General features: G+C 42.7%; 1 protein-coding gene across 1 annotated transcript in view; it reads left to right on the top strand.

The window, feature by feature from the left end:
• Window positions 1–12,177, top strand: part of Tmod2 (tropomodulin 2) — a 53,154-nt gene that overhangs the window by 33,092 nt on the left and 7,885 nt on the right. The window contains exons 5-7 of the mRNA XM_059267011.1: window positions 1,190–1,276; window positions 5,272–5,402; window positions 8,027–8,134. Coding sequence (XP_059122994.1) covers window positions 1,190–1,276; window positions 5,272–5,402; window positions 8,027–8,134 — 326 coding nt within the window. The remainder of the gene's footprint in view (window positions 1–1,189; window positions 1,277–5,271; window positions 5,403–8,026; window positions 8,135–12,177) is intronic.

Here is a 12,177-nt window from a genome sequence, read left to right as displayed (position 1 = left end):
CCTTTCTGCTTTTGCCTCTGAGGGAGGAAAAAGAACCCATAATAATCTACATCGCAGCAGATCTTTAAAATCCTTAGACTCAGTCAGGCTTGTTGGTACAGTATTTGTTAATCTCAATACTCAGGAGGCAGAAGCAGGAGGATTACCGCCAGTATAAGGCCAGCCTGGTCTATGTGATGAGCTCCAAGCTAGCCTGCGTTACATAGTAAGACTTTAAATAAAGCAAAATCCTTAGATTGAATCCCACCTTTTTTATTTTACAGATAAGGAAACTAAATGGAGGTGGGGCTGGTGGTACCTATGGGTAATCACAGCATTTGGGAACAGAGGCAGGAGGATCACACTGAGTTTGAGGTCAGCCTAGCCCACAAGTGAGTTCCAGGCTATCCAGGGGAATAAGAGACCCTGAAAACAGAATCTCACACACACACACACACACACACACACACACACACCCCAAACAAACAGCTGAACATTGGGTCTACTTAACTAGGAGAATATTCTAGTTTCATTTCTTTCGTTACAATAAAACACCCTGATCAAAAGCAATTCAGAGGCAGAAAGGATTTATTCTGCTTACATTTCCAGGTTACAGTCCATCATTGAGGGGGAAGTCAAAACGGGAAAGTAAGGCCCGAGTTGCGTCACATCCACAGCCAAGAGCAGAGAGAAACAAACACATAGATGCTGCTGCCTCTGTGCAGCTGGCTTTCTTCAGTCTGGCACAGTTCCGGGCCCAGCCCAAGAAGTTGTGGTGCACACAGTGGGCTGGGTCTTTCTACACCAACAGTAATCCAGACAAGCCCCCAAAGACATGACTGCCAGCCAGTTAATCTAGATAATCCCTCATTAAGACTCTTTCCAGGTGACTTTAGATGGTGTCAAATTGACAGTTAAGACTGACGGGCACAGGGACTGAGCAGTGTGTCGGAGGTTGGAAGATGTGGCTGCATCATTGTTCCTGCCCGTTTAAACACGCACAGAGGCATGTAGAGTTTACTGATGGTCTTGGGAGGTTTTAGCAGCAAGTTTATTGAATGCTGTATACACAGCACACACTGTGCCAGGAAAGGGAACCTGGAGACTCCGTGCTGAATAACGGATCGTTCGCCGAGGTGCAGATTAACTTGTGGCCATCCTAATGTGTGTTTCTGAACTTCGTGCCTGTTTTCGTTGCCTGTGTTTCCAGCTGTCCTTGGAGTCCACAATTTGCTCAACAATCCGAAGTTTGATGAAGAAACGACCAATGGCAAAGGTCACAAGGGGCCTATCAGGAGTAAGTCCATCAGGAATCTGGGGGTGTGGGGAACTTCAGAGTCTCTGTCTGTGCCTAGAGGAGAGACACATTGCTTCTAGAAGCAATCATTGGGCTCTGAGCAATCAAACCCGGGGGAGAAGCTGATGGTGGGCACTCTGCCTGGCAGTGTGGCTAGAACCACGGAACACACATTTCGTGGCAGGTAGTCCAGTGCAAGGGGGCGTGGGGTGGGGAGGATCCTGATAAGTTCGAAGTCAGCTCAGGATGCAGATAGTTTCAGGTTCCAAAGGATATTTTAATCAACAAGGGAAGCTTGGCTGTGTTCCCTTTGAATTCCAGTGTCTTTTTGTGTTGATAATGGATGCTGGTCACTTGACTCTAAATACCTACTTCCCCCAGAAAGCATGAAGGATACCCTGGCCTTTAATCCCAGCACTAGGGAGGCCAAGGCAGGCAGATCTCTGAGTTCGAGTCTAGCCTGGTCTACAGATTGAGTTCCAGGATAGTCAGGGCTACTCAGAGAAACCCTGTCTTGGGATGGGGGTGGGGGAGCTCTCTGTACATTAGAATATTAATCCTTTGTATGTTACATGCATTCCAAATATTTTCTGATAAATTGGTGTGTGTTGTTGTTTGGTTTCTGTTTGTTTATTTTGAGACAGGCCTGAAATTCACTGTGCAGGCTGGCCTCAAACTCATGATACTCCTGCCTCAGTTTCCCAAATTCTGGTATTACAGGTATGTAATTACTGGCTATATCTGGCTCAAGTAATTTCTTTTATTTAATTATTTATCATTTATTTTTATAAGTGTTGTGTGTGTGTGTGTGTGTGTGTGTGTATGTGTGTATGTGTGTATGTGTACACTACATGTATATCCGTGGCCCAAGGAAACCAGAAGAGGGTTTCAGGTCCCTGAAACTGGACTAACTGATGCTTGTGAGCCACCTTGAGGGTGATTGGAACTGAACCCCAGTCCTCTGTAAGAGTAGCAAGTGCTCTTGCCTGCTGAGCCATGTCTCCAGCCCCCAATAATTGCTTTTAAGATGGTTTTCATTCTTCCTTTCCATCCCTTGGTCTTTCCGTACCTTTCTCAAAGCTAAAGCTGCAAAATGGAAATTGGAGGAGGGCAGTGGTCAAGAAGCTAGAGGGGATTAATTAATATTCGGGCGCTAGGGACAGAGGCTAGCTCAGCAGTAGAACATGTGCTTTGAGCAGGTCCTGGGTTCAAGTCTCAGCATCACACAAAAATTCTAGAAAGGACTTGGGAAATGAAGAGACTCATTCTGGTGCCCATTTTTGCATCTCAGAGCCTATGGTCCGGTGAAGATAGTGTGGAGAAAGTCCACATGGTGCAGTAGTAGCTGCCAGTGGATGTCTTGGGAGGTGGAGTTTGCTCCAGGGTCTTCTGTAGTTTCACTTCATGCAGTGTTAGCCACTGAGTTGCCTCATGGGGGCTGAAAAGCATCTTCCTTGAACACTAACCCAGAGACACACCACTGCCCTGCCTGCTCAGTGAGCATCAACTTACTGTGGTGGATATTGGAGTGTCAGACTACACATGAAAGAACCGTGCGTTCTGAGGAAATCATCTCCAGTTTTTTTTTTTTTTTGAGTAAAACCAAAATTTATTATAAGCCACAGTCATCCTAGGGTCCCCCATGCTATATATATATAGCCTGCATGGTTCTGTGGGTTGTAGTCTGATTGTTCTTTATTTTGTATCTAGAATCCACTTATGAGTGAGTACATACCATGTTTGTCTTTCTGGGTTTGGGTTACCTCACTCAGGATGATTTTTTCTAGTTCCATCCATTTGCCTGCAAATTTCATGCTTTCATTGTTTTTCTCTGCTGAGTAGTACTCCATTGTGTATATGTACCACATTTTCTTAATCCATTCTTCAGTTGAAGGGCATCTGGGTTGTTTCCAGGTTCTGGCTATTACAAATAGTGCTGCTATGAACATAGTTGAGCATGTATCTTTGTAGTATGAATCAGCATTCCTTGGGTTTATGCCCAAGAGTGGTATGGTCTTGAGGTAGTTCGATTCCTAATTTTCTGAGAAACCACCATACTGATTTCCATAGTGGTTGTACAAGTTTGCATTCCCACCAACAGTGGAGTAGTGTTCCCTTTGCTCCACATCCTCTCCAACATAGACTGTCATTAGTGTTTTTGATCATAACCATTCTGACAGGTGTAAGGTGGTATCTCAGAGTCGTTTTGATTTGCATTTCTCTGATTAAGGATGTTGAGCAATTCCTTAAATGTCTTTCAGCCATTTGTGATTCTTGTTTTGTGAATTCTCTGTTTAGCTCTTTAGCCCATTTTTAATTGGATTGTTTAGTATTTTGATGTCTAGTTTCTTGAGTGCTTTATATACTGTGGAGATCAATCCTCTGTCAGATGTGGGGTTGGTGAAGATCTTTTCCCATTCTGTTGGCTGTCTTTTTGTCTTATTGACCCTGTCTTTTGCCCTGCAAAAGCTTCTCAGTTTCAAGAGGTCCCATTTATTAATTGTTATGCTCAGGGTCTGTGCTGTTGGTGTTATATATAGGAATATATATATGGGGCTGGGGAGATGGCTCAGAGGTTAAGAGCACTGCTTGTTCTTCCAAAGGTCCTGAGTTCAATTCCCAGCAACCACATGGTGGCTCACAACCATCTGTAATGAGATCTGGTGCTCTCTTCTGGCCTGCAGGGATACGTGCAGACAGAACACTGTATAATAATAAATAAATCTTTAAAAAAAAAAAAGGAATAGATATATGATCTTCAGTGCCAATGCATTTGAGAGTACTTCCTACTTTCTTTTCTATTAAGTTTAGTGTAACTGGATTTATGTTGAGGTCTTTGATCCACTTGGACTTGAGTTTTGTGCACGGTGACAGATATGGATCTATTTGTAATCTTTTACATGTTGACATCCAGTTATGCCAGCACCATTTGTTGAAGATACTTTCTTTTTTCCATTGTATAGTTTTGGCTTCTTTGTCAAAAATCAGGTGTTCATATGTGCATGGATTAATGTCAGGGTCTTCAATTCGATTCCATTGGTCCATATGTCGGTTTTTATATCAGTACCAAGCTGTTTTTTTATTACTATAGCTCTATAGTAGAGCTTGAGATCAGGTATGGTGATGCCTCCAAAGGTTACTTTATCATATAGGATTCTTTTAGCTATCCTGGATCTTTTGTTTTTCCATATGAAGTTGAGTATTTTTCTTTCCAAGTCTGTGAAGAATTGTGTTGGTATTTTGATGGGGATTGCATTGAATCTGTAGATTGCTTCTGGTAAGATTGCCATTTTTACTATGTTAATCCTACCTATCCATGAGCATGGGAGATCCTTCCATTTTCTGATATCTTCTTCAATTTCTTTCTTTAGAGATTTCAAAGTTCTTATCAAAAAGGTCCTTCACTTGTTTAGTTAGTGTTATCCCAAGGTATTTTATATTATTTGTGGCTATTGTAAAGGGTGATGTTTCTCTGACTTCTTTCTCAGCCCTTTTATCATTTGTGTATAGGAGGGCTACTGATTTTTTTGAGTTGATCTTGTATCCTGCCACTTTACTGAAGGAGTTTATCAGCTGTAGGAGTTCCCTGGTAGAATTTTTGGGGTCACTTATGTATACTATCATATCATCTGCAAATAGTGAAAGTTTGACTTCTTCCTTTCCAGTTTGTATCCCTTTGATGTCCTTTTGTTGTCTTATTGCTCTAGCTAGAACTTCTAGTACTATATTGAATAAATATGGGGAGAGTGGACAGCCTTGTCTTGTTCCTGATTTTAGTGGTATCGCCTTGAGTTTCTCTCCATTTAATTTGATGTTGGCTGTTGGCTTTCTATAAATTGCCTTTATTGTGTTTAGGAATGTTCCTTGTATTCCTGATCTCTCTAAGACCTTGATTATGAAGGGGTGTTGGATTTTGTCAAAGGCTTTTTCAGCATCTAATGATCATCTCCAGTTTTATAGAAGACCTCTTGCACTAATTAAAACTTATGTTGTAGACGTTGTCAAGGGTGAAAAAGCCAAACCAGTATTTGAGGAGCCCCCGAACCCCACAAATGTGGAAGCAAGTCTGCAGCAGATGAAGGCCAATGACCCCAGCCTGCAAGAGGTCAACCTCAACAACATCAAGGTACGTCACTGCCCTTCCCCCCTGGCTTATCCTGGCATCACAGAGCTGGTTAGAGAGCGTCGGCTGCCTGCTCTTACACTGGCTTGCAGTTCTTCCAAGTCACTGACTTCAGACAGAATAACTAATCAAAAGAAATGGGTCTACAGGAAGAAGAATTTCTAGAACTCACTGAAAAGACTCACAGTACCTGGGCCAAAGGAACCACATTGTGCCTGCTGCTAAATCAGCCCTTCAGCTTTTTTTTTTTTTCTTTTCAGTGCTAGGAGTCAAACCCAAGGCCCTGTGTGTGTGCATGCGTGTGTGCGTGCGTGCGTGCGTGCGTGCGTGCGTGCGTGTATGTGGTGTGACCCAGCAATCCTACTCCTGAGTATGTGTTCATCAGAAATGCACACTTATTTCTTTTAAAAAAAAAAGTGTGTGTGTGTGTGTGTGTGCGCGCGCGCGCATGCATGCATGCATGCATGCATGCGCACTCTACAGCACTTTGCCACTTAGCTGTGTCCCCAGCCTCTTCACATCGTTTCAAATGCAAGAAAAGCGTAACAGTATTTTCCATGCCCTGGTGTCTGAAGTCACAGACTGTCATTGTCATTTCTACCTTACTCTTTTTGGTGATAAGTCATAGCTGTTGCCACTCTAGATGGCAATGTGAACCTGGGAGGGCGGGGCCTAAAAATGAGCCTGACTGAAGTCTCAAGCAATAGCCAACTTTATTCAGAGCATCAGACAATTTGTACCCTGAGGGTTAAGAAGAATCACCTGAGTAAAGTGTACCATCACAAGGACAAGCCACATGTGGCAAAAACATGCCCTTTTTTTTTTTTTCTATAGAGGCATATAAACAAATAACAATAGCCCGTTGTAATGAATAATCTGAAGTAAAGTCACTCCTGTGCCCCCCACCTGGGAGGGGCAAGGAAGCACATTCCAAGAAGAACCCATGTTATGGAGGAACAGAGATGATAAGACTCTTGTCTTCTTTACTTGGAGTTTTCTCATAAAGTCTCAGGAATCTCCTCCCACAGCTTCCTTCATGGACCGTGTTGGACATCATGCTGCTGTTGAAGGAAGGGAAGGGGAGAGGGAACATGAACAAATATGAGATGCCTGAGACCTGCTTTATTCATTCTCTTCAGTTGGCTGGCTGGTTCATTAGTTGCTGGGCTCATTTGAGACGAGGTTTCACTGTGTTGCCAAGACTGGCTTTAAACTCTTTGAACTTACGATAAATCCTCCATCCTCCTGCCTCTACCTCCCTAAAGATATCACAGACATGTGCCATCAGCCTGGCTTGTTTTGTTCGTTCTCATTGGACTGATCCCTAACACTTACTATTGTTTCTAAAGATTTATTTTTAACTCTGTGTATAGGTGTCTGTGGGTGGGTGTGTGCACTTGAGTGAAGTTGCCTGTAGAGGCCAGAAGGGAGCATTGCATCCCCTGGAGCTGGAATTACAGGCAGTTGTGAGCCACCCAACATGGATGCTGGGAACTGAACTCAGGTCCTCTGCAAGAACAGCAAGTGCTCTTCACCACTGAACCATCTCTCCAGCTCCAGTAATATTGTTTTTATGGAGCGTTCACTGTGTTATATCCTTGGCTACTTAAAATTCATTATCTTATTTCATCTTCAGGGAGACTTGAAGAGATTACTCACTTGTTCATAAGGCAGCCAGGCGCCTGTCCATTGCTGCCCTTTGCTGCCTGCTGCTTACCTCCACAGTGATCAGTACTGTAGTGTGTGATCTGTAAGAAAGAGTGCAGGAACACATCCATCTGTGCATGCAAAACACTCATACAATACAATGAATAAATCTAAAAAAAAGAAAGGATTGCAAACAAATGTGCTTGCTCACACCTTGTATCTAAAGGATCTCCTTCCAACATGGCACGCCCATGTGGCTGTGGGCAAGAGACCTCACTTTGTAAAGACTCCACCTTGTAGAGGTAGAGGCAAGGGAATCACCATGAGTTCAAAGGAGCATTAGCCATGTAGGGAAATTGAGGCCAGACTGAAGCTAACCTGGGTTCCAGGAGACCCAGTTAAGATCCATCCAGTCTTTACTTAGGAAAGTTATAGTAGGAGAAAAACACTAACCAAGTGTTGGCGGCATGATGTGGTCAGCCCAAAATGTTATGGAACTGTAAGAAAGGAAAAGTTTGAAGTAGGAGAACTCATAAAACAAAAGAGGAAGTATTTCAGCAGGATCTTCAGATGTTTGTAGATAATAATTAGAGGAAAGGTAACAGGAATTTTCAGGCCAAAAATAAAAGCATATCTAAGGGTATGTATATATATATATACAGTTGTTAACCTGTCCTAGAATATGATCTATAATGAGAAGAAAGAAGAAAACTCTTTTGGGTTACATTCCTTTAACGAGCACTAGGAGGCGCTATTCACTCAGAATAGCTTAGGTATCACACCTGACCAATAAAACTTATAGAGAGGCTATGTAATCAGCCGCCTAAATATAGGTGATAGTTAAAAGTTACCGGGGTGGGGGATGGGGGCTTGTCACATGTGAGACTCTGGGTCCAATCAAAAATGAAAAAAAGTATTTTCAAGTTGAGGGTGAGTGTGCTGTGAGTGGTGTGTAACTAGCCCTGTCTTCTGTGCTCTAGAACATTCCAATTCCAACCCTGAAGGAATTTGCGAAGGCCCTGGAGACCAACACCCATGTGAAGAAGTTCAGCCTGGCTGCAACCCGCAGCAATGACCCTGTGGCTCTTGTAAGTAAGACTTGAAACACAATATGAAGTCATTTAATTCCCTGGAGACTCTATTTTTAGTTTTTTCTTATTGTTTAAAATTAGCTAACTTTGCTCTTAGTTGTCTTGAGACAGGGTCTGCTATGTGACCTGGGTTTGAACTTACTATATATCTTGGACTGGCCTTGAATTCTCAGGAATGCTCCTGCCTCAGCTTGCCTAGTGCTGAGATTTTAGGCATGAAATCACTCTTCCTGGCTCTTAGAGAATCTTTTTAATTTATTCTATCACTTGAAAGTCTTAGATCTGGTCAACTTAATCTAAAGAACTTACAGTTCTTGGCGCCTGTATACACTGCAAGCATGTTGAATTGACTGGATTCTTGTCTGTGCTGCACATTCCAAAAGAGAAACAAGACAAGCGTTTGGCATTTAGCTAAATAAATATTTAGAGTTTGTTCTGTGTTGAGAAAGGCCGTTCAGAAACGTCTGCTTCTACAGTGACTTTCTGTAATGGTCAATGGATATTATGACCCCAAAAGCCTACTTGAACTTGGCACATATAAAAAAAAAGTCAGAGTATATTTTACCTTAATCTTTATGTGCATTAATTTTCCAAGCACACTTTAAACAATCAAAATACATTGTTTGACATCCAGTTAATTAGACTATGGGAAGGAAAATAGCAAAGCTCCTGGTCCTTTTATGTATTTTCAGTAATTCAGCCAAACAGGAAAGCTGCTTAGCTCAGTAAATGCTGTTACTGCCGGAACCACCACTGCTCTTCTTCTTGTTTACATTCCCTAGTCCAAGCCGCTTTCCTGTGGACTCAGTGACTGCAGCACAGGTCACTCAGGTTTGCGTGTGTACTGCCTCACCCGGACATGGCTGCAGAGCTCTAAGTGTGTGCTGTCGTTAGTTCCCACTGTAACAAAAGAGAGGGTAGATGATCCCAGGTGTCCCAAGGAGTGACAGAGCCAAGAGTCACCACCAGGTTTTTCTGGTGCCACTCTGCCACATTTGCACACAGAGCCCTTCTGTGGTACATCGGCTAAAATCTGTGGTTGATAGGGATTCTGGGAATCAGCCTGAGAGTCTACAACATCCGTCACTCGGCTCTCAAGTCAAACTAGAAAAAACGAAGTTGCCCTGGCATGATGATTGGAGATGTGGAGCAACACATCTTAGGCTGGAGAGATGGCTCAGCCATTACGAGTGCTTGTGGCTTTTCCAGAGGACCTGCGTTGATTCAGAGCACCCACTCCAGACAACTCAGAAGCACTTGTAACTCCAGGGGATCCGGTGTCCTCCTCTTCTGGCATCCTTGGGTACCTCATGCACATGGTGCACAGACATGCTTTCAGGCAAAACACCCATATGTATAAAATAAAAATAAATGTTAAAAATATAAGTATATATAGATATGTGTAGGAGTGTAGATATAATTTGGAGCTATAATAAGATATTCCACGTTCTTTTATTCATATTTCATCTTTGAAATCCACAGTGTAAAACACTTATAGCACATCAGTTCAAACTGGCTATTTTTCAAAGGCTTAGTAGCTATATGTAGCTAGAGCTTTTCTGGTCCTGCCTGACCCACAGTCAGGACAAATCTCTTTCACCTCTCACCCACCAGTCCTGCAGCCACTCAGACCCAACCAAGTAAACACACAGAGACTTATATTACTTATAAACTGTATGGCTGTGGCAGGCTTCTTGCTAACTGTTCTTTTTTTTTTTTTTTTTTTTTTTTGGTTTCTCGAGACAGGGTCTCTCTTTGTAGCTTTGCGCCTTTCCTGAAACTTACTTGGTAGCCCAGGCTGGCCTCGAACTCACAGAGATCCGCCTGGCTCTGCCTCCCGAGTGCTGGGATTAAAGGCGTCCGCCACCACTGCCCGGCACTAACTGTTCTTATATCTTAAACCATTTTTATTAATCTATAAGTTGCTACATGGCTCGTGGCTTACCAGTATCTTACATGTTGGTACTCATGGCGGCAGCTGGCAGCTGGCAGCGTCTCTCTGCCTCAGCCTTCCACTTCCCAGAATTCTCCTCTCTGCCTGGCCTGCCTATACTTCCTGCCTGGCTACTAGCCAATCAGCATAAATATACAGAGCGATATCCACAGCACCTATATTTCTTGTGGCTACCATTTGGTCAGCAGGGAAGCTATGTACTCTGGTTTCTGTTAGATTTAAAAGATTTATTTTAATTTTTAATTAAACTGTGCATTCGTGTATATGTGTGCTTGTGTGAGATCAGGTGTCCTTGAAGTCTAGAAGAGGGTACCTGGACTCTTGGAGCTGAGTTACAGGTGATTATAATCAGCCTGACGTGAGTGCTGGGAACTGAACTTGGGTCCTCACCAAGAACAGCATGTGCTCCGGACTGCTGAGCCGTCTTTCTAGCCCCAGGAAATGGTATTTTTGTATAATCCCACAGAGTACAGAAACAAATCTTTTTCTGAGACATGTATTTCTACTCTAATTATTTATATAACATTTAAGAAATCATATCCATGTTTCCCTGACATTATTATCCCAGTACATGAAGTAGATGTTCAGATAGTTGCTGAACTGAAGTGAACTTGGGTGTCATAACTCCAAGTTATGTTTGGCTGCATGTGCTCCATTTTGTTCAGTTGGAGAAAAAGTGTTTTCTCAAGTTTAAGATAAAGCAACATGATCGTGGCTGGCAGCCAGGAGGTCCTGCAAGTTCTTGTAAAGAACTAATTGCTCTGACATTTCATTATTCTGGAACTGGAAGTTAATGCCAGAGCTTGGTGTGTCTCGTAAGGAAAGGCTTGCCAAACTCCCCTCTCATGCTCTGATTAGAATGTGTACATTTAATTTTAAGATCAAGTATTAAGCTGGGTATGGTGATACATGCCTCTAATCCCATCACTTGTGGGGAGAGGCAGGCAAATCATTGAGTTCAAGGCCAGCCAGGTCTACAGAGTGAGTTCCAGGACAGACAGGGCTGCACAGGGAAACCCTGTCTCAATAAATCAAAATCAAAACAGAGAGAGAAAGAGAGTGGGGAGGGAGAGAAAGAGAGAGGGAAGGAGAGAGAGAGAGACACAGAGGGAGAGAGGGAGGAGGGAGGGAGAGAGAGACAGAGAGACAGAAAGAGAATTGGATAAATGTACCTTGAATTGTATAGTGTGCCATTCCATCTCATATCCCTGGGCTTTCCGTTCAAATAACTGTCAGCACACAGGATTTTATTTTTTTTATTTATTTATTTTTTATTATTTTTTATTTATTTATTTATTTATTTATTTATTTATTTATTTATTTATTTATTTATTTAGAGCTGAGGATTGAACCCAGTGCTCTACCACTGAGCTAAATCCCCAACCCCGGCACACAGGATTTTAATTCTGTCCTAGTTATTCTCAGCTCAAGAGCTGTGTTGCTCCCAGGGCACACTGGCAGTGGTGGCAGGAGATGTTTGGGGTTGTTGTCGTGAGGACAGGACTACTGGCATGTGTTAGGTGTCAGAAGCCAGAAGGCTGCCAACCAGCCTAGCACACAGGACACCCATAGCAAAGAACTCTCCCAGCCCAGATCTTAGTCAAGGTTGAGAAATTCCACTTCATGCGGAATTCCTTCTCTTCCTTCTTCCTGTCCTGACTGACAACAAGGTAATTAAAATAGTTTAGGACTGCCTTGGTCTACTCCCTAGAAGCAATCACTATTAGCAATTTGTTTTTCATTCTTCTAGTTATTGCTTCTATGACTTAAATTAAAGTGGCTGCCAATCAACTGTTTATTCACCTGAGGAGCAGAAGGCCAGGCCACAGCCTTAGAGATCCTGACTCAGTCCCTGTTCATCTGGGTGGGGCCCAAATATACTTGAAATTACATATATATATATATATATATATATATATATATTTAAATTTATTTAGATGTTATCTATGTATGCATGTGTCTATGTGCACCTGCATATATGTGTCTACATAAGTGTATGCACACATGAACGTGGGGCGTACCCATGGAGGCCAGAAGAGGGCGTTGGATCCCTTGGAGCTGGACTTACAGGTGTTTGGGAGCCCTC

The sequence above is a fragment of the Peromyscus eremicus genome, chromosome 7 (assembly GCF_949786415.1).
Source record: "Peromyscus eremicus chromosome 7, PerEre_H2_v1, whole genome shotgun sequence".
NCBI lineage: Eukaryota > Metazoa > Chordata > Mammalia > Rodentia > Cricetidae > Peromyscus > Peromyscus eremicus.
The sequence above is the reverse complement of the archived record's forward strand: the minus strand, read 5'-3'. Positions and strand labels throughout refer to the sequence as shown.